The sequence below is a fragment of the Raphanus sativus genome, chromosome 3 (genome assembly GCF_000801105.2).
Source record: "Raphanus sativus cultivar WK10039 chromosome 3, ASM80110v3, whole genome shotgun sequence".
Taxonomy (NCBI): domain Eukaryota; kingdom Viridiplantae; phylum Streptophyta; class Magnoliopsida; order Brassicales; family Brassicaceae; genus Raphanus; species Raphanus sativus.
Genome location: NC_079513.1, coordinates 20099208 through 20123257, shown reverse-complemented (window position 1 = coordinate 20123257; position 24050 = coordinate 20099208). Strand labels below are relative to the sequence as shown.

The 24050-nt window shown below is 32.4% G+C and overlaps 1 protein-coding gene across 1 annotated transcript; it reads left to right on the top strand.

Annotated features, from left to right (window-relative positions):
* The first annotated feature begins 16816 nt into the window (after window positions 1-16816).
* LOC108846308 (transcription repressor OFP2-like) lies at window positions 16817-18029 on the top strand. The gene has a single exon (XM_018619534.2). The coding sequence runs from the start codon at window positions 16875-16877 to the stop codon at window positions 17823-17825; it is 951 nt and encodes a 316-aa protein (XP_018475036.1). The 5' UTR covers window positions 16817-16874; the 3' UTR covers window positions 17826-18029.
* The last annotated feature ends 6021 nt before the right edge of the window (window positions 18030-24050 follow it).

Here is a 24050-nt window from a genome sequence, read left to right as displayed (position 1 = left end):
GTGTTACTCCAACATTTTTTTTTGGAATTGGAAACATAAATCCCCACACAAACAAATACTAGTACAAAACTACAAACTCAAAAATATTTGTATAATAAGTCATATTGATAAAATATTACATCGGGAGTGATAATTTTAGAATCTCATTTTTGTTCGAATACCCTTGCATCACAAATTTGGGTTGATATGTGTTCCAACTTAAACTACATGTGTTATAAGAAAAAAGATTGGTCGAAAATGATCATGTTCATAAAACAATACATGCTAACCATACAAACATGGTCGATAGTACGGCGAGCTTGGAAAGGTGCTAAGCATTTCGGGTTCGAAATCTACCAACTCTCAGATTTACCCATTGTGTAGCCAGACGACATGAGTATCTAATTTCTATTGCGAGCAATCAAATCTATCTTACGCCGGTCGACAGATCTCCAAAGACTAGTCGGTTGGATCTCGGCCCGCCGGACACCCCCGAGTTATAAAAAAAAAAACATGCTATACGTAGAATGGTAAGAGAAGATTGTGTATCATCTTTTTCTCGCACTTATTATTGTTGAATTTTCCTAACACTCAATCACAACCACAATAGTCGACGAAGAGTGAATGCAGAAATTTTCGCCCACTGGGAAAATATCGAGAGGGTCACATGCCATGGTATCTCCATCCCTGACACACCACTTCTCAATTATTTTATAACAAGAAGGTTTAATACAAACACCTGACACACTGTATCCGTTTCTCATTTACCATGTTATTTTTATTGAAATTTCATTTGTTTCTTGATTGAGATAGATGGGACTTGTATTGTTTCCTATCTATTATAAGTATTTCAAAGATATCAAAATTCACGCAGAAAGACGCTACTTTCTTAAAGTCTGCATTCACCCCAATCAAATACAGAACGCGTTACCATTCGTTCAAAACCATAATTCAATAATTTGTCCCCGCATTTACTATTTAAGAATTACGAAAAAATCGTTCTTTTCGGACACTTCGGCATTTAACTTCTTTTACGAAATAATTTGCATATCTCAACGTCTTCGATCGGTAAAAGCGGTTAAGAAAGTAACTCTTTGGAAAAATATAAAGAGTAGAAACTATCAAATGACAAGTATAAACAGTAAAATACATGCAAGTTGCCAAGATTTAATTCTCAAAAAAAAGATGCCAAGATTTATATATTTTCCAAAAAGTTAATTCTTTGGCATGTCTGGTATTCTAAAAGGAAAATGGAGCAATAATAAAAAAGAAGTAAAAGAAAATGGAATAAATGTTATTATTCTAATAACACTTAGAAATATAACAAATTTGTGTTTCTAGAATAGTAACTAGAATAAATATGAAAAAACTAAAAGTTCATTTGTTAATTTTGCTAAATTTAGAGTAAATATTTATTCTAAAATAGTCATCCACTTGTGACTTTTATGTCCTTATTATCCGAAATAGACTAATATTATCATATCGATAAATTTTGTTTTCTCTATTACCATTTTTTTTCTTTTTGTTTGGATGATATAATAAAAATTTCATCAAAATCTAAAAAATCGCAAGTTTATGTAATATTAAAGAGTACCGTATATGAGTATTTTAATCAAAAAATAAAAATACTGTTAGATATTTAAGTTTTCATCGGATTAACGGTATCATCGCGAATTAGGTCATGTTCATTTATATATTTGATGCAAAATCTAGATGTCGTAGCTGAATACAACAACTAGATATTGCATCCAAATATTATTTGTTTTATAGTTAATATTTGTATCCAGATACAACATCTAGATGTTAAGTTGTTCATTTTTAATTCATAATAGCATTCCCTATATATTAATAGAGAAACATTTTAAAAATTGTAATTTTAAATATGTAATAATTACAAAAAGATTTTGCTGAGTTGACACTTAATTAAAATGTCAATTTATCTTACGTGGCAGCTTTACAATCAATTAAAAAAAAGTGGATCTAAAATCGAGTATGGATTCGCCAGGGACATTATATGAATAAAATCTACTAATAAGAACCATATATAATAACACGAGCATTAGAAGATTGTATACTCGATATGATCTATGTTTAATTAACTAAACACGAGCAGAAGAAGATGGTATACTGGATATGGATTATTGTTATTGTTATCTAAACTATACTTAGAAGAACAATAACACGTCTGTTCTTCCATTTGTTTAGATTTCTGAAGATTAAAAGAAAAAATTTCAAAGTAGAATTTTTGTGCAAGGGACAATCATATGTTAAGAATTATATAGGATTGTATATAATCACGTTGTGAGAAACAGTAGGTATTTTGCGAAAAGAGTTGGGATCCGAGGACAGAGGTACGGCAGATGGATCCTTTTCTCAAGAGAAAAAAGAAAAAGAGGCGGAGGATACGGTTTCTAAAGAAGGGAATGGTACAACTGGTACTATTGATTCTAGAGTAATGGCTAAATCAGTGGTGCAAGGAGGAACTTCTGTCTCTTTGGAGAAAGAAATACAAGAAGAAGATGATGGGATGAAAACAGTGGCAGATGAATCACACAAAGAGGCTCGAGAAGAGTCAGAAACTCAAAAAACAGAGGAGGACAGTTGGATGAATGTCTCACCTGGGAAAGTTGGTAGAAGCGCAGAGAGTAAGACATGCTCAGAGACTGTGATATCTCCATCTCGGTTCCAACTACTGGCTGAAGTTGAAGAGGAGCAGGCAAGCAGTTTCAATAAAGATATGAATACTGATATTCCAAAGGACCCAAATCTTTTTACTGAAGATTTAGAAGAAGGAGAAATATCAGAAACAGAGGTTAAAGCTTCAAAACCTGATGATCCGAGGAGTACCGCGCCGACCACAAAACTTGCACAATCCGCAAGGAAAGCAAGTAAAGCGATGAAATTTGCTATGGCCACGAAGGTTGCAAAACCCAATGGCAATAGCAAGAAACGTATCTCCAAAAAGAATTGATAATGTCGAGCTTCTTTTGGAATGTTCGAGGTCTAAACAAGTCTACAAAACATTCCGTAATAAAGAAGTGGGTTGAGGAGAGGCAATTTGATTTTGGTTGCTTGATAGAAACAAAAGTGAAAGAAGGGAAAGTTCAGAGGCTGTTGGGAACTATTTTTAATGATTGGTCGATCCTAACAAACTATGAATATAGTAGGTTGGGAAGATTATGGGTTGTGTGGAAGAACAGTGTGAGACTTACTCCATTTTTCAAGAGTAGTCAAATGATCACGTGTTCTGTGAAGTTGGAGTCCATGGAAGAGGAGTTTTTTTGTTCGTTTGTGTATGCATCAAACATGGAGGAAGAGAGAAAGGAGCTGTGGAGGGATTTAAATGATCACCACAATACTCCTATTATTGGAAATAAGCCGTGGATGATTTATGGTGATTTCAATGAAACTTTGGATATGGAGGAGCATTCAAACTTTGATATTTCACCTTCGATTACTTCTGGAATGAGACGATTCCAAGATACGGTAAACCATTGCTCGCTAGCTGACATGTCTTATCATGGTCCGCTATTTACATGGAACAACAAAAGAGGGACGGGACTTATTTCGAAAAAATTAGACCGTGTTCTAGTTAATGAAGCCTGGAATCGGGCTTACCCCTCCTCTTACTCGGTGTTTGAATCAGGAGGATGTTCTGATCACTTGAGATGCCGCATACTTATATCAACTCAGGAAAGACGTGCTAAACGCAAGCCTTTTAAATTTGTTAACGCTGTCATTGAGGTTGATGAGTTCCTGCCCATGGTGCATGATTATTGGGCCCAGACAGAACCAGTCTTCCTCTCTACATCGTCATTATTCAGATTTTCAAAAAAGCTGAAAGGTTTGAAACCTCAAATTAGAAACCTGGCAAAAGACAGAATGGGTAACCTGGTGAAGAAGTCAAAGGAAGCCCATGCGGATCTCTGTATCAAACAAGAAGAAAATCTGTTACATCCCTCTTCTGAGAATTGGGAAAAGGAGAATGAAGCTTTCGTACGATGGGAACGTGTTGCTGGGTTGGAAGAGAACTTTCTCAAACAGAGATCGAAACTTCACTGGTTAACAGTTGGAGACCAGAACAATAAGACGTATCACCGAGCCATTGAAACCAGAGAAGTGACAAATAGTATAAGAGAAGTACTATGTAGGGATGGCACTTTAACTCGGGATGAAGATGCCATAAAGGCAGAAGCAGAAGGTTTTTTCCAGGAATTTCTTCAACACCAACCGGAAGACTTTGAAGGCATGACAGTGGACTGCCTCCAAGAGTTACTCCCCTTCCGTTGCTCAGCCTCAGATTCTCTGGTACTCTTACAGCCGGTTACGAAAGAAGAAATTAAGGACGTTCTCTTTGCCATGCCAACAAATAAGTCTCCTGGACCAGATGGGTTCAATGCAGAATTTTATAAGGCTACATGGGAAATCATTGGTTCAGAATTTGTGATAGCAGTTCAAGCTTTCTTTGATAAAGGCTTCCTTCCTAAGGGTATTAATTCTACAATCTTGGCTTTGATACCGAAAAAAACGAATGCGATGGAGATGAAGGACTACAGACCTATATCATGTTGCAACGTCATTTATAAGGTGATCTCTAAACTATTAGCCAATAGACTCAAGAAGATCCTGCCGCAATTTATTTCGGCAAATCAGTCAGCCTTTGTGAGTGAAAGACTCCTGATTGAAAACCTTCTTCTGGCTACTGAAATAGTGAAAGATTATCATAAAGAAACGGTATCTTCTCGATGTGCCATAAAGATTGATATATCGAAGGCGTTTGACTCTGTCCAATGGCCTTTCCTTCTCAACGTTCTCTCTGCGATGAATTTTCCTCAACCATTTATTCATTGGATCTCTTTGTGTATCTCTACAGCATCATTCTCGGTGCAAGTAAATGGTGAGCTATCTGGTTATTTCCAGAGTAAAAGAGGTCTCCGACAAGGTTGTTCGCTCTCCCCGTACCTATTTGTCATTGTTATGGACGTGCTTTCAAAACTGTTAGACAAGGCAGCAAGTATTCAGAAGTTTGGATATCATCCCCGATGCAAGAATCTGAGTTTGACTCACTTGGCATTTGCAGATGATCTTATGGTACTGTCTGATGGAAAAGTGAGATCTGTTGAAGGTATAGTAGCAGTATTTGATCAGTTTGCGAAGTACTCTGGTCTAAAAATCAGCATGGAGAAATCTACCTTGTACATGCAAGGTGTAACTGAAGAGATCCGCACTGAGATAGTTAACAGATTCAAATTTAGCGCAGGCACTCTCCCGGTGCGTTACTTGGGGCTTCCTCTCACCACCAAGAGTATGCAAAGCAGTGATTATCAGCCACTTATTGAGTCTCTCAAGAAAAGAATTGGTTCCTGGAAAAACCGATTTTTATCTTATGCAGGGAGATTAGAACTAATTGGTTCGGTCCTATGGAGTACTTCGAATTTTTGGTTATCTGCATTTCGCTTGCCAAGTGCCTGTATTAAAGAAATCGACAAGCTCTGCTCGGCATTCTTATGGTCTGGACATGATTTAAATCATAGGAAATCAAAGATGGCTTGGGCAGAAGTCTGTCGACCTACTGATGAAGGCGGTCTTGGACTCAGATCTCTCAAGGAAACAAATAAGGTTACTTTACTCAAGCTTCTTTGGAGATTGGTTTCTAACACATCTTCCCTCTGGGTTAGATGGATCAAGGATACTCTCATGAAGAATGAATCAATCTGGTCAATCAAGGAAGATAATAAACGAGGTTCATGGATGTGGAGGAAAATTTTGAAAGTTAGAAACTTGGCGCGAAATTTCTGTAAAGTGGAAGTGCACAATGGTGAAAAGACCTCGTTTTGGTATGATCATTGGTCTCCGATGGGTTGCTTGAGGGATGTGTTGGGTCCACGAGGACAAATAGACATGGGTATTGGCCAGTTTGACTCTGTTAAAACGGCCTGCACAAAACGTAGAAGAAGAAACCATCGCTCGAACGACCTCATTCAAATTGAAGACCATCTAAGGATGCTGACAAGAACAGAGGAAGAGGATATAGTCTTATGGAAAGGGAAGAATGATGTCTACAAGGCAAAGTTCACAGCTCGAGATACATGGAATCATATAAGAGTTACCGGAGGTAAGGTTAGTTGGCACAAAGGTCTCTGGTTCAGACAAGCAACACCGAAGTTTCGTTTTTGTGCATGGCTAGCTATGCATAATCGTTTGCCAACCGGCGATAGAATGGCTATGTGGAACAGTGGAAGCGATGGAAGTTGTATACTCTGCCACCAACATCTGGAAACGAGAAGCCACCTCTTCTTTGCGTGCTCCTACTCCTCAACGTTGTGGAAGAAGCTGACGCAAAACCTTTTGGGCAACCTCTACTCTGCTGACTGGGAGGACATTGTCTACCATCTTACGCAGGGAAGAATCTCGCCAATACACAGATTTCTTCTTCGCTATGTGTTTCAGGCTGCTGTATACACAATTTGGAGGGAACGCAACGGCAGGAAGCATGGTGACCAGTCCCATTCGGAGGAAATAATATTTCGAATGATTGACAGGCAGGTGAAGAACAGAATAGCAACTCTCAGACACGACAAAAGGATGGCGACCGCATATCAAAGTTGGATTGGAGTTGTGGGTACATAGGATAAAGTTTTTTTTTTTAAAACCAAGTTAGTAACCATGTTATAAACAAAGTAGCTCATGCTGTAAACAAGCTTATTTTCTTTTGAATCAAATTTAACATTTTATTCAAAAAAAAAGAGAAGTTGTTTGTTTATGTAACACGGACGTTGTAGCAATATTTTTTATTGCATAATGTTTGTTTATTGCATATGGTTAGACTTAATTCTCTACTAGAGTTGCAGCAAAACAATCGGAAGCCATAATATATAAGGGATAAACTTCTGTATATTTTGTTTTCAAAAACAGAATAAGGTGGCCCGGTTTGTGTATTGTTGATGTTGGTTTGATCTGGAAATTATTTTTTTAACTGAACCAAACAAAATTGAAACGAAAATGTGGTTGGTATAAGATAAATTAATTAACAATATCAAGTTGGAAGATTGCATTACTCTTGCTTTGTTATATTTTCCTTATTAAAAGAAACAATTAGAGATTGTGAACTTAAAACTCTTATGATTAAATATCATACATAATTACCTTGATACACAATTCAGTAATATGTAATTAAAGAAAATCCCTATTTAAAATGCAAAAACTTTGTCACCAAGGAAATAATTGATAATATTTATTTGGGGTCTAAGAAAACTTATAATAAGTGCAATTTGTAGTAGTTAATAAGGGATATAAACGAACTTAACCTAATATCGAAATCTCTATAAACTATTTGAAGCACTATTACGATTTAGTATATTGCTAATCTTTTTTTCTTTCATCTTATGAATCTATAATAACTAATTTATTTAACAATTATTTTTAATAGTTAAATATGATAGAAAGACATTCTATTAAAAATTAGAGTAGTGTTTAATAAATTTGATTCTTATCAAACAAAATTAAATTGACAAAATGTCATAAAAGATAAATATAGTTTAAGTTCGTTTGGTATAAAATTGAATAAACCAAAAACCGACAGTATATAAACCGACGCAGACCAAGATAAATATGATTATAATCTGGTATCTAATTTCTGTAAATCAAAATATCATAAAAACCAAACTGAGACCATACCAAAATTTAATAAACAAAAGATTTGGCAATATATAAACTGAACCAAACCAAAACATATATGATTTTAATATGGTATCTAATTTTTATAAACCAAAATATCGAAAAACTGAGCCGAGATCAGACCAAAATCCGGATTGAACAATCCTACTTTAAATATATGATTTTTATGCATGTCTCACCCCAAGCAAAGTGTGTGTCTCATCCTAGTTTGAATATTAGTTCTTAAAATGACTAAAAGAGCATGATTTTTTTTTTCTTTTAATAATGAAATAATTATAATATTCAAATAAATTATTTTGCATTTTTTGGGGAAAATGCATTACTCAAATAATTATAATATTCAAATAAATATGCATTTTATTTGAATAATTTTGTGATTTTAACGAAAACATATAATTTTCGGTTTTCGCAGAAAAACACATTTTTGGGTTTTCAAGGTAAAACAAGTTTTTCGGGTTTTGGTGGGAAAACAATTTTACGATTCGCGGGAACCACATTTTTGTTTTTTCTTTGGCTGAAAAACGCTTTTAGGGTTTTTGCGGGAGAATGTGTTTTTTAGATTTTGGCGGGAAACCACATTTTCAAGTTTTGGCAGGAAACACACATTTTTGGGTTTTGGGGAAAAACACATTTTCGGGTTTTGGGGAAAAACATATTTTCGGGTTTTAGCGGGGAAATAATTTTTCGTGTTTTGACTGATAAATTTGTATTTGAGTTTTGGCAGGGAAATGTATTTTTGAGTTTTCAGGGGGAAAAAGGATTTTGACGTGAAAACACGTTTTTCGGGTTTTGCCGGTAGAATATATTTCTGAGGCTTTTTCGGGAAAAAAACATTTATAGGTTTTGGCGAGAAAACATATTTTCCTAGTCTTCATGGAAAACATGTTTTTCGGGTTTTGGCAGAAAATGTATTCAGAGTTTAACGGGAAAACATGTATTCAGGTTTGGTGGAAAAAACACATTTTTGGATTTTGGCTAGGGGTGGGCAAAAAAAACCGAATCGAACTGAGTCAAACCGAACCAACCGAACTACACCGATTCAAAACCGAAGCAAACTAGTTATAGTTTTCTTCGGTTGGAAAAATTCTAGAACCGAATTAACCAAACCAAATCGAACCGAAACCGAATCCATAAAATAACCGAAGTGCCACTCCTATTGCCTATAGTATTTATATTAGGTTCAAAGATAATAATCTAAAATAAGTAGATTACATTTTAATATTTGGTTACATTTTTGGTTTACGTTTGATTTTACGTTTAAACACAAAGAAATTATTGAGTTAGTTCTATATTAGATTTAGTTTACATAATTTATTTTTTTTTATTTTCACAAGTATGATGATTTTATGACCATGCGTTGATGTTTCAAAACATGATTTCTCTTTAAAAAAACTAAACTAAGAAAATTTTATTAAACCGAATCGAATACAAACCGAACCGAAACCGATTCAAAACAAACTAAATATTGTTTACTTCAATTTAAAAATTTCTATAACCGAGTTAACCAAAATGAACCCGAACCGAACCGATAAAATAACCGAAGTGTCCATCTTTAATTTTGGCGGGAAAACGTGTTTTTCGAATTTTGGTGAAAAATGCATTTTCGGATTTTGGTGGAAAAAACATGTTTTGATTTTGGCGGAAAATATATTTTTCCGCTTTTGGTGGAAAACATCTTATGCTGATTTTTGTATCTATTTTCGATGGGGTGACGCTGATTTTGGTTTTAACGGGAAATTTTAATTTTCAGATTATAAATATTACATAATAATTATAAGTAATTTAATTAATTTTTATATTTGTATTGAGGGTATTTAGGTCTTTTGGAATTTGAGATGTAATGTAACATCAAAACTCTATCTTTTTAGCATCTTAAATATGTAGATATTCTTGATATTATAGAAGGTTCATCTAAACACAACACCTAGAAGCTGATGCAATAGTATCCAAACAAAAAAAAATGAATTATAGCATCCAGATGCGGCGTCTAGATACAGAAACAAACATGGTCTTAATAGTGGGTCTTTAGGTTTTTTCCAGGTTCAAAAAAAAATTAAACAACAAATCTCATTGAATCCAAATTGAATTACTGGTCTTGGCAGATATGAAAACACTACCTGAAACTAATACATTATATCAAAATGGTAAAAAAAAAAATTTTCGTTTTGAAAATGTCGGATCAAAAAATAATAGTAGTTTCTAAATCGTATAGAGATAAAAAAATAGTGTAGATTTATAGTTAGAACTATGATATAAATATATGACGATAGAAACTCATTTTCAATTTAAAATCATTAGTTCATATTGTTACTACATTTTAATAAAGACGACATATATTTTTTAATTTATAATATCTATACTATTATATCACACATTATTTTAAAAATATTTCGAACAAATACCACACTTTAAAAGATAAATAGTAAAAATATAAAAATTCAATTGTTAATATTCGAAACATAAAACAATGGTAATTTATAAATTAGTTTTAGATTAAAGTAAATGAAACCAAATCTGTTCTTTCTGATCATGGGTCAAAAATTTAGTTATTATTGTTATTAATGAATATAAATAATAAAAGTATTTTAACTTCAGTCCATATTTTATTACAAGATGGAATAAAGTTGAAGAAGCTATATTGACATTTTACCAAAAAAAAAGTTGAAGAAGCTCTAAGAGGGAAAAAAAGAAACAAATGTTTTTGTTTCTCACCGAAGAGGCCTGTGGAGACTCAGAAGGGTTTTCTCTTAGATACTCAAAATTTATTCAAAAATATAATAAAATCAAATGAACTAGTGTTTTTGTCGAAAACTGGTGAAGATCAAAGCTACTTCTCAGTTCCAAACACGCTCTGTTTTAGTAAATATAAAGTAAAAAAAAAAAAGAGAGAACTAAACGCCAACTATAGTCGACTTATGGTTTGGAATCAATCAAGCATCATCACATCATTAGCGAGACTATATATTTAGTTTTTTTTTTTTCTGTCTTAATGCTGGTGTTGTTCCTTGTTTTTTTTGTCCTAATACTAGTGTTGTTCCTTGTTCTATTCTTCTTCTCAAGTGTTTTTCGACAAATGTGTTATTCTCTGTTCCTCTCCATCTTTAAGTCTCTGCTATGACTTTACTTTCTATTTTTTTTTTAATTTCTTTTCATGCAAACTGATCTTAGTTTGATTGATGTAATCATATACAAAACCTAGTCTCATCAAGTTCGTTTCATTTTGTCTAGGGCTTCTTCTTAAACCCATGGAGTAAGCCGTCGTTAAAACATCAAACCTATCAGAAATCATCGCGAGATTCACTAAAGTCTGCAATCCATTGGTGCGTTCCCTGATCCCAAAGACCCTTGTGATGAAGTAGAAACCTTCGAGGATGATAACATTCACGTTATCAGTTGCAAACCCTCGAGAAAGATTCAAAACTTTCGTTGGGACAATGATGAGGTTTCAAAGCTGTTCAACATTGTTTCAGCGCTTAAGCTCACGTATCTAGAGTTCAAAACAAGCTCATTCTCATTATTGTCCTGAAACATACGCCAAGAACTCAGACAAGAGGTTTGCTTTCGAGTCATAGATTGTTCGGAGAATGTTTCACGGCCTAAAGCTTAACCCATTTGATGTGACAGAACTAATGAGTTTCGATGATCCATTAGACGCGTTAACAGCGTTTTCAGATTCTGCGGTCAGAAGTATCTTGTAGTTGTTTATCCGTCTATGGAGGCTTCTTTCTTTGGGGGACTTGGATATGAGGGGCAGTGCCGGTCTAACGTTTAACAATGCCCTAATCCAATTTTAAAACTATACCTTTTAATATTTTGTATTGAAATTATAAAAAAATTAATATAAAAGAAATTTAAAATTTTAAACTAAAACAGTAAATCTAAAACATTAAAATATACTTTTTTGCATTTTTCCATGTAAAAGCATTCATTAAATAAATATAATCAATTCTTATAACAGTTTTGATCAATAACAAAATCAATTTAGTTAATCTCTTAAATAACATATTATACTACTAATAACTACTTTTACCTTTTAAAACTTCTTTATATGTGATGATCGATATTTCTTATATCCTAAAATGCATACTAAATAATTATTTTTCATATAACAATCATTCTTTAACAAACAAATATTATAGTAGGCGATCTAATCTATTTTGACATTGATTCTTGTAGAATAATAATTCCATAAATAAAATACCACTAGTTATGTTCGAATAAATATCACTTTAAAGAAATTTTCAGTATTTGAATTATGCCTTCAAAATATCATAAGTAAAATGCTTTCAAAATATCATAAGTAAAAATGCCCACTAAATAATTTATATTTGTCATATAACAATCATTCTTCAACAAACAAATATTATAGTATGCTTTCTGATCTATTGTGACATTGATTCTTGTAGAATATTAATTCCATAAATAAAATACCACTATTTATGTTCGAATGAATATCATTTTAAAGAAATTTTCAGTATTTGAATTATGCCTTCAAAATATCATAAGTAAGAATGTCCAATAAGTATAGTTTCAATTAATTTTTTTTATAAATTTTTTTTTATCTATATAGTAACAAAAATTTATAGAAAATATGCCTCTTTAAATTGGATGCCCTAATCGGTAGCTTGGATGGCTTCCCCTCTGGGCCGGCCCTGATGAGGGGACTAGTTTTTCTTGGTAAGCATCGAAGAACCATTTTATATTGAATCTTTGCGAATATGGCGAAGTGGGTATGGGTTCTTGTCTGCAGCTTCCTTGGATCTAAATGCAAAGATCTTTGTGGTCAGAAGAGGAACGAGATTCTCAGGTGTCTACATGGAATCTGTAGTTAGTTGTGAGCAAGAAGAAGGCAATTTAAGGGTTGACTTCATCACAATGCCAGGGTTTAAGATTGGAGACTCAGTGATTAAATCTCAGGTTTCTAAAACAGAATGGTGAATGATCATTTGACAAGAGGAGCTTGTGGGGTTTGGTTAGCTCATCTCATGGTCTTTGTTTGTGCCGAGAAAACATAGACAAGACAGAAAAGAGGAAGAAGAAGAAGAAGAAGAACAGATTGGCTTCTTGTGATGATGATGATGTTTAGGTTTGACATTGCCATGACGAACACGACGAAGAGGTCTAATAAAGACAAGTCTTTTAACTCTGAAGCGGAAGAGAGAGACAAATATGTTGCATGATTTGGAAAGCTTTTATTTAAAGTAATTAATCAACGATGCTTTCACTCTCGTTGTCTTGAAACTTTTCGTTGTTGTTGTTATCCTGATGTGGTGATCCCCTTTAGGATTTTTGTTTTGTTTGGGTGTGTATGCTTTAAGCCTTTAAGGGATTTGGCTTGTGTTGCGTGGAGTTCACGTCCTTTGCTGTGAAAGTCATGATGGTAAAGTTTTAAAAAGGATTTTTATTGGTAAAACCCCTAAACTATTTTTTAGTTGGAATAGAACTCATCAACTAATAATCTAGGGGCTTATTCAACTTTGAATTTGAGGTGATTTGTATTTATATTACAAATTTACTGTTATTCAAATATGGACTTTAAAAATATTTTAAAATGTAGTTTTATTGAACTTGTGATTTCATAAGAATTCTAAAATCCACTTATTAAACAAAATTTAAGTTGAAAAATATTAAAATGGTTTAAATGTTTCTAGAGCGTTTGAGAAGGGTTTCTTAGTTATAAAAATTAAAATTAAAATCTTATAGTTTTAGATAAAATTCAAGAGTTGTTTGATAAAAATTACACCAAATACTTAAATTCACTAATTTTTATCACTAAAAACCCCTTTAAAACACTCTAGAAACATTTTAAACATTTTAAAAATTTTAACTTAAATTTTGTTTAATAACAGTTGATTTTTTTTTTAATAAAATGACAAGTCTAATAACACTAGATTTTAAACTATTTTTAAAGTACATATTTGAATAAAATTAGATTTGTCATATTAATACAAATCACCTCAAACTCATAGTTGAATACTCCCCCCCCCCCTAAATTCACTAATTTTTATCACTAAAACCTCTTTTGAAACACTCTAGAAACATTTTAAACATTTTAAAATCTTTAACTTAAATTCTGTTTAATAACAGTTGATTTTTTTATATAAAATGTCAAGTTTAATAACACTAGATTTTAAAATATTTTTAAAGTCCATATTTGAATAAAATTGGATTCGTCATATTAATACAAATAACCTCAAACTCATAGTTGAATACTCCTCCCCATACTCCTCCCCCCCCTAGAGTTTTAAGTTGAGAAGTTTTACACTAAAAACTTTATAAATTTTATCACTAAAACCTTGTAAAATAATTTACAAAAATTATAAGGTTTATAAAATCATTGAAATGGAAAAAAGTTTGTAAAATTATATGTAGAATCTTGTAAAGTTAGTTATATATTTTCATAATTATATATAGAAAATTATAAAGACATATAAAAATCATTTATCAAGCCTCTTTCATCACTTAAAATATAAAAAATCATTTGTAAGATTTTTAAAATAAAGAATACAATATTATTTGTAAAACCTTTTCATCATTTATACGAGCTTATAATATTTATAAAGACTTATAAACTATTTATAAGTATAAAAATGTATAATGTTTATAAATAATTATAAGGGGCCCTATTTATTAAACAATTTCTCAAGTTAGTAAACAATGTAGTATATATTGTGAATGCTTGAAATATTATTGATAAAGTTTTATTATTTATTTCTAAAAGTTTCTTAAAAATATCTATAAAACCTTATAATCCAGTTATAAAATTAATAAAATAATGTATAGGATTTTTGAGCAACAGATAAGGATATATAAATTTTTATTAAAGGCTTATAAATCTTTATAAGAGTTTATTACAATGTATACCTAATTATAAATTATTTATAAAATTTTATTTATTTTTAGTGATTTGATAAATTCTTATCTAGTTATACAAGATTTTATAAATTATTTTACAAGCCTTTAGTGATATAACCTCTCATCTATAATTTCATAACTGTTTCCCATCGAAAATATTTAGAATTATAGATGGAGGATAACATAAGTTAACGATCTATAAGTTAAAAATCTAAAACGTTTAAATATTAATCCAGAAATTCTTTTTTAAAGAGTGGTGAATAAGTAAGTTTTATTATATATGTGTTTGGTGGAGCTCTTTCTTATGAACATGACTTAAGAAGATGATGAAGTTGGTTTTGTTTTGTATTCTTTAATTTTTATAAAGATAATTTATTGATTATAGGTTGAACATAATCCGATTGCACATCTAGAGAAAATGCATAAGTTTGTGAACATGAATGTTATATGTAAAACTGAACTTTCCAATATAGCCATAAAACTTGGCGATCATTCATATTAGAAGTTGTTCATTTTTTCTCTAGATGCGCAATCGGGTATGTTGCCAATGTTGGAGAACTCAAAATTTAAATATTTTTGGTTAAATTCCTATAACTCAGTTTAGTTGAAGTATCGGTAAAAATATGCCTAGTTTTGGTATAAACCGATCTAACTAATGGTATAATTTTTGTACCTTGCATTTTTGTTACGTTTACGTAGCCAGAAATATGTATGTTGCACATATTTTTGATATTGAATCTGTTTCATAGATTCTGGCTTGTTAAAAGCAATTACCACCAAGATATATGTGCTAATTCAGTTCCTGTTTTAGATTCATACCTCTCTATTCACTTGTGCATATTCATGTAATAGTGGAATATGTTCTATTTTTGATAAAGGAAAATAAAAATAGTTTACGAAAATGTTGTTTTGGAAAGGGAATGATGTGAAGAGAAAATGGTGTCCGTCGAAGTGGTCGGCGTTAGTGGACATATTGGACCAACTTTTTCCCAAAATCATCACTACGACTCAAAAGCTGCTCCTATTTTATTCAAACATTCAAAGATATTCAAATGAAAAAAGGAGAACGTTGATCATCCTAATCCCATCATTTGCACACTCTTGTAGCACCTAAATATAATTATACTGAACTATTTACACACATAATTAAGATAACCATTTAACTTTTTTTTTGAAAAAAAAGGTTAAACCCAGGTCAATGATGACATAAGCCTAACCCCGGGTGGAGGTACAGCCCACGGATAGACCCTCTCCTGGACATTCAAATGAGTCGAAAGCAATAACTTATATCCGTGTGGCCGGTGGGGTTTGAACCATTTATACTTTACCAAATTTAAAGAAGCATCGAAATGAAAGCATCGAAATGAAAGCAAACAATTTCATGATTATTATGCGTACTAAGTAACCAAGATAGATTCAAAATTCTTAGCTAAATGTTTTTTCTTTGTATAATAAATTTTGATTTGTTTATTTAGGACTAAAGCTGCAAATGGTGCGAACGTTTTTAGTCGAAAGGCTTCTTTCTTTTGAATAAAGGCGTTAGGCGTATCGATTATTAAAGCTTATTTAGAAGAAGAAGAAGAAAGCTGCTCTTTCTTGTATGCCATTGCCATCTGGTCATAATAACTTACACAAAACTTTTTAATGGATTCCTAAAACTAATTTTGTTACAGAATATGAAATGGCTTGTTATGTTTTTTTGGGCAGCACCAACGTTGGTTTCCATAGGCATTTTTCCTTTTAATCTTTGTTTTTTGTAAACTTAAATTTTAAATTTGTATAAACAATAAATACAATATACTAATCACTAAATCAAAACAAATTAATGTGATCAGAACAAATTATAAATTAAACGTTAATTTTTAATCAATATTTTTTGTTCATTGGCTACTTTTATTATAACTCAGAAGTTATTTTGTTCATTCATTAAATAAAAAATGGTCTCCGTTAATTCATGTTTACATAGTTTTTCTTACTAATCAACCGCTTGATGACTGATGAATATTCTTTATTCTATATAACTTTTCACTAATAATTAAATCATTTGTATATTTGTCATCCAATTTTATCCGCCCTGAATCAACTATTCCGCCATATTCCACATTATTTTATTCAAATAAACCTAAATGAAGTAAAGCGTGTGAAAATGTGATGTCTTAAGTAGTTCATGCTGATGCTGGCGATTATGATGATTCAAACAAAAGTCATTCTTTAAGCCTTTTCTGAAATAGGGGCCCCATACATTCCAGTCTTAGCTTCTTTTTTACCTGTCACATACAGATTTTGCTTCCTTCTGTTTTTCTTTATATAAAGAAACAAAACAGAGTTTAAGAGAGTAATCTTGTGGAGAAGTGAGAGATTCAATGGGAAATTACAAGTTTAAAATTTCAGATATGATCCCAAAGGCATGGCTGCACAAGCTCAAAGACATGACTAAGCAGTCTAAACCCAATCAGAAACCTTCTTCTTCTTCCTCAAACAATTGTAACAAGAAGAAACCCTCCTCAGAGTTTCTTCTTCATCACTCTTCAACCTTACGTTTTTCCAACAGCTTAGGACCAAACAGTCCTCACCGTAACTCAACAAGAAACTCTCTTCATACAAAAAGGAAGAGCAAGAGAAAGACAGTTTACAAGCCATCTCTTAAACCAATCACTCCTTTTGCATCTGAAGGTTTTAACAAGAGCAAGATCAACGGTCAAGATTCCACTCACTGCCTATTTCCAGCTCCTGAAAGCTCCTCTAAGTCTTTTGTATATAGGTTTTATGAAGAGGAGGATGATCAATTAGTTGATCTTTCTAGCTTCAGGATCGACACAAAGGACACCAAGTACGAGGTCAAAGAGTCTGATCCCACAGAGAAAACTTTTCCTGCAAGTAACCTAACCAAGAATCTGCTTAAAAGCCATCTTTCGGTGAAGACTAACAAAGAGAAAGAATATGATATGTGCAGAGCAGAGAAAAGATACCAAAATCAAGTTTCCAGTGGAAGAAAATCGTCTTCAGGGATAAACCTCAGAAGAGTAACTTCACCAAGAATTCAACTCTCAGGTACGCGTAGAAGCACGTCGAGATCAGAGGGCAAACAAGTTGTTCTTGAGAGTTTTGCAGTGGTGAAGCGTTCAGTTGATCCAAAGAAAGATTTCAGAGAATCTATGGTGGAGATGATAGAAGAGAACAACATAAGAGCTTCAAAAGACTTGGAGGATCTTCTTGCTTGTTACCTTTCCTTGAATCCAAAGGAGTATCATGATCTTATCATCCACGTTTTTGAGCAAATCTGGCGTCATCTTACAAAAACAAAACTCTCTTAATATAATGTTAGTTAACGTCCGGTAACACTAGTATTAGTATCATTCTGTCTTGTGAAAATTCTAGTTAATGTTAGTTGATGTTCATTAAGAGGTTAGATGGAACTGTGGAGATTTTCTTCTCTCTGGTTAAGGGAAACAAATAATAAAAGTAGTTATCATATTTGTCGTTTTAATTAAAAAATAATTACTTATAAGAGCGTGGAAGCACTAATAAGACTTAAGGAAGAATTGATCAGTAAGAATTTTCTTTTGGAACACTGATCACTAAGCATATTCTTGTCTTTTTCTGTGATTAAAACATATAATCAGATTTACTGTACTCACGAAAGTTGCTTCAAGATTTATTAATCAGAGTTACCAAACATATATTGTCTTTTATGATTATGGCATATTCTTGTCTTATAATTTAAGGATAGATTGCGACTATCCTTTGAATATTTTGAAATTACAAAGTTAAAAGTGGCGGTAAAAAAGCTTCAACAAAACCAGAAAGGCCAACAGTGAAGAGACATGAACAATTTGAAACACAACAAGTACGGAATGAACATATGAAGCGCATGATCGTTGGGGATAGAGAGGACCACTGACACAGAAAATGAGATTTAACTAGAGAAGAATGAAACAACGATGAGATTTAATCTTTAAGGTTTACCTTTTTTTTCTTCAATGTCAAGAAGAAGGATGAAGAAAAAGAGGACCACTGTGCAAATCCCATCTCCTCTGTTTGGTTTATGAAATTGCAGCAAAAGACATGTGAATACGATACGGTCCTAAGTAAATTTTCTTGATTAGTGAGCATCAAGTATATTCAAATGTTATTGTAACACATCGGTCCAATCTTAGAGAAGGAAAACTGATCAGTGGCAATGGCTACTTACTTTCTTCTAGATCCAGATATGTGTTGTCAAGTTAGACAAAAATGGGAACTTTATTTTTTCTCTTTATACTGTTATAGTTCGGAGCATTAATCATTTGTTAATGTTGACTTATAAGTGATTACTGATTGTGTTGATATGATGAAAAACACTTAGAATGTGATAAATTGTTTAAACTTAATTAGTTGTGTGATGTTAATTAATGGTGGTAATAAGTTGGTAATGCGAACGAGAGATAGCCCAGAGCAAGATGAGTGCGTAGATGATGCGATAACCAAATATCAAGCATTATTTTACTTACAATATATATGTACATCGGTTATCCGTTTTTAAAATTTTTAAAATTTGCTTTTAATGATGATTGCATATTAATGTATGTTTTATTCCCTAGATTTATAGATAACTGGATTTTACGTATCTAATCAAAATGAATAATGGATCAAATCAAAATTTATGGAAAACTCCACTTTGTTTCAATAGCTAAGCTTAGAGAATTTCAGTATATCTATGTCCCACTTATTTGATAAAGTTACTCGTGTGTAATGTCCTCTTCCGGCCTGTGATTTACTTTCATCCGATGGTCGATCTGCTATTCTAAAATACCGAAAGACTTATTTAGTGATATTTAAAAGTTATTATATGATAAAAATTTCTTGTGATGTATATTCACTTGATACCAAAAATACTTTTCAGGTCAAATACGATTAACTATAAATTTATGTCTACACAAGTTACAAAAGAAAAATATATTTAGGTAACTATATGATCATTAATCATTGTTAGTTTTCATATGATCATTAAAAAGGATAAATTTATATGATCATTAATTTTTTGTCAGTTCAAACACGATCAACTATAAATTATATGCACGAATATATTACAAAAGTTGGATATTACAATTACCTTCACTTATAGAGCACAAGTCTTGGCTGCGTACCGAAGGTCCAAAACTGTCATCTTTACTGGTATAACCCTGCAGGCCACATAACTCTTCGTAACAAGAAAAAATTCATCATTAAGATGATTACGTTTGTTTTAAAGGAAAAAAGGGAGATAAAGCTCTTGACCAAATAAAGATAAAACTTACCCAAAGTTTGGATGAAAATTGAAATGATCCAGAAACTGTAACGAGATCTGTTAACGATGAACTTATGTCCTGTAAAATCCGTTCAAAACCGCTGGTGTAAGGATTCAAGATAAAAATAAAGATGATATTATAAAATTATGAAACTCGCCAAAAGTCTCCTAGTTCATGAAGAAATCGGCGATCTATTCTTGTTAATTTAAAAACACAATAATAAAACAACCAATATCATAGTGGTCAAATTGATGTATAATGTAGATTTTAATGAAACTTTGAATGTATTCATGACCGGTTCAGAACATAGGTTAAAGACCCGACTGCTTAGAACATCACTACAAGAAAACAACACTTTGGCGAGGAAAATTAACGAGGAAATAAAATCCTCGTAAAATTACGTCGACTTTACGAGGAAATTACAAAGAAAGAACAAAACGTCGTTATTTCCTCGTAAAGTAACGAAGAAAACATTTCCTCGTTAAAACAACGTAAAGTTACGTGGTTTTAACGAGGAAATTCTCTTTCCTCGTTAAAATCACGTAAAGCTTGCATCATCTTTACGAGGAAATGAGGAAATAGAGTTTTCTCGTAAACACAACGTAAATTCGCGTCTTCTTTACGAGGAAATGTTTTACGTGATTTTAACGAGGAATACTAAAGCACATTTGTTTTTGCTACCTACCTGTTCCTCGCAAATTCCTCGCAAAAGTTCAATATAAATATGGAAGTTTCAACATCATTTTAAACACACCAATATTGAGGTTTGAGGTTTGGAATGAAGAGTAGAAGATAAGAAATATGGTATTTGTGGTTTGGGGTTTTAGATTTTAAACACACCAACATCGTTTATTTCCTCGTAATTTCTTCGTGGGTTTACGAGGTTTTAACGAGATATTTTGTCTAAACCCCTAACCCCTAAACCCCAAATCCCATCTTTCTTCTATTTTGTCTAAATCCCAAACTCCAAACCCCATTAATAATTTTATAATTTTCAAAATATTATATTTTCAAATCTTCAAAAGATTGTATTTTTGTTGCAAAATAAATAATTTGATTTTGTATAAGTTTATATTAGAAAGAAGAGATTGATATTAGAAGTTAAAGAATTGTGGTTTTAAATTTTGAGTTTTGAAATTTGGAATGAAGAGTAGAAGATAAGAAAGATGGTGTTTGTGGTTTGGGGTTTTAGATTTTAGGCGTTTAGAAAGCATACCTCGTTAATTCCTCGTAGTTAACGAGGAAATAACGACGAAAATAAAAAAAAAGCAAATGCGAGCCTCGTTAATTCCACGTAAGATGAAATCGTCGTAAAGACCTCGTAAGCTTACGTGGAATTACCGAGGCCCGTCGTTTATTTCTTCGTAATTTCCTCGTTGGTTTACGAGGTTTTAACGAGATATTTTGTCTAAACCCCTAAACCCTAAACCCCAAACCCCATCTTTCTTCTATTTTGTCTAAAGCCCAAACTCCAAACCCCATTAATAATTTTATAATTTTCAAAAGATTATATTTTATCATTTTCAAAAGATTATATTTTCAAATCTTCAAAAGATTATATTTTTGTTGCAAAATAAATAATTTGATTTTGTATAAGTTTATATTAGAAAGAAGAGATTGATATTAGAAGTTAAAGAATTGTGGTTTTAATTTTGAGTTTTGAAATTTGGAATGAAGAGTAGAAGATAAGAAAGATGGTGTTTGTGGTTTGGGGTTTTAGATTTTAGGCGTTTAGAAATCATACTTGTTGATTCCTCGTAGTTAACGAGGAAATAACGACGAAAAAAATGTGAGCCTCGTTAATTCCACGTAAGACGAAATCGTCGTAAAGGCCTCGTAAGCTTACGTGGAATTACCGAGACCCGTCTTTTATTTCCTCGTAATTTCCTCGTAGGTTTACGAGGTTTAACGAGATATTTTGTCTAAACCCCTAAACCCTAAACCCAAACCCCATCTTTCTTCTATTTTGTCTAAATCCTAAACTCCAAACCCCATTAATAATTTTATAATTCTCAAAAGATTATATTTTCAAATCTTCAAAAGATTATATTTTTTTTGCAAAATAAATAATTTGATTTTGTATAAGTTTATATTAGAAAGAAGAGATTGATATTAGAAGTTAAAGAATTGTGGTTTTAAATTTTGAGTTTTGAAATTTGGAATGAAGAGTAGAAGATAAGAAAGATGGTGTTTGTGGTTTGGGGTTTTAGATTTTAGGCGTTTAGAAAGCATACCTCGTTAATTCCTCGTAGTTAACGAGGAAATAACGACGAAAAAAAAAATGTGAGCCTCGTTAATTCCACGTAAGACGAAATCGTCGTAAATGCCTCGTAAGCTTACGTGGAATTACCGAGGCCGTCTTTTATTTCCTCGTAATTTCCTCGTGGGTTTACGAGGTTTTAACGAGATATTTTGTCTAAACCCCTAAACCATAAACCCAAACCCCATCTTTCTTCTATTTTGTCTAAATCCCAAACTCCAAACCCCATTAATAATTTTATAATTTGAAAAGATTATATTTTCAAATATTCAAAAGATTATATTTTTGTTGCAAAATAAATATTGATTTTGTATAAGTTTATATTAGAAAGAAGAGATTGATATTAGAAGTTAAAGAATTTTGGTTTTAAAATTTGAGTTTTGAAATGTTAAGAAGATTATATTTTCAAATCTTCAAAAGATTATATTTTTGTTGCAAAATAGAAAATTTAAATAAATAATTTGATTTTGTATAAGTTATATTAGAAAGAAGAGATTGATATTAGAAGTTAAAGAATTGTGGTTTTAAATTTTGAGTTTTGAAATGTTAAGAAGATATTGAGGTTAAAAGGAAGATATGTTTGTAATATATGAAGTAGAATATAAGAAAGATGGGGTTTAGGGTTGGGGTTTGGGGTTTCTGATTTTAGAGGTTTAGAAATTTACCTCGTTAAAAACTCGTAATTTACGAGGCATTTACGAGGACCAGAAAGACGGGCCTCGCTTATTCGTCGTTGGATTTGGGACGGGCCTCGCAATTTCCTCGTAAGTTTACGAGGATTTTACGAGGAAATAAAAGACGGGCCTCATTAATTCCTCGTAAAGCTACAAGGAAATTGCGACGCCTTCGTAAGTTATATATACAACCCAAACCTCACACTCTCCATTCGTCCCAACTTTCCTCTCCAATTCCTCCCATTTCCTCTCCAACTCCTCTCCCATTCCTCTCTCTCCTTCGAAATGGTAATTTCCTCGCCCCCATAATTAGTTTAGTATATTAGGTGGTTAGTTTAGGGAATTTAGATAGGTTTATGGAATTTATGTTCGTTAGATAGATTTTTAAATTATTGATGATAGATTTTTTATTATTGATGATCATAAACTCAAAAATATATTTGCAGGTTCGCAAGAACATGCTTACTGCTCACTACAGAGACATGTTCGGTGAGCCTGGTAGTCAGTTAGACCCTCCAGGTTCTTCTTCAGGTGCCGGCGGTTCCGTGTGAGTGGACTCGAGGCCTTCATCGACGTTATATAGCGGCCACAAATCCGGAATGAGAAACTTTGTTGAGGAACATGAAACAACAAAATCCCATTCCAGGCGAGTCATCGGGCACACATGACGAGGAGGATGTTATGAGGAGGAGCAAGGAATTCTACGAGGCGATGAACGGGCCTTAGTTTTTTTCGATTTATGTATTATAAAAATCCAAAACTTATTTATATAAAAATTTTTGTTGCATTTGAATTTTATTTAAAATTTATTTATAAACCAAAATATATAAATATTTTACTAAATTAAATTAATAATTAATTAAATTTATCAATATTATTTATTAATTCAAAAATTCGCATTATACGAGTTATTTACGTCGAAAGCTAACCGAGGAATTTACGAGGAATATTTTACGAGGTATTTACGAGAAAAGCTTTTCAAGGAATCTACGTGGAGTTTACGAGGAATATATTTCAAGGAAGTTACATCAAATTTACGAGGATTTCTTTTCAAGGAAATTACGTGTAAGTAACGACGAATGCATCGCGTGGTTTCTACGAGGAAAGCCCGCGAGGATTTTACGAGGAAATGCGGCGAGGAACTTACGACGAAATCTTTACTTCGTTTTTACGAGGAAATGGTTGTCTCGCTACTTTACGAGGAAATGGCGACGAAATGTGTGTTACGACGGACGATAAACGACGAAACCCATTTCCTCGTTAATTCCTCGTAAACTTCCTTTTACGAGGAATTAACGAGGAAATTAGCCCTCGTTAAATATTTGTTTTCTTGTAGTG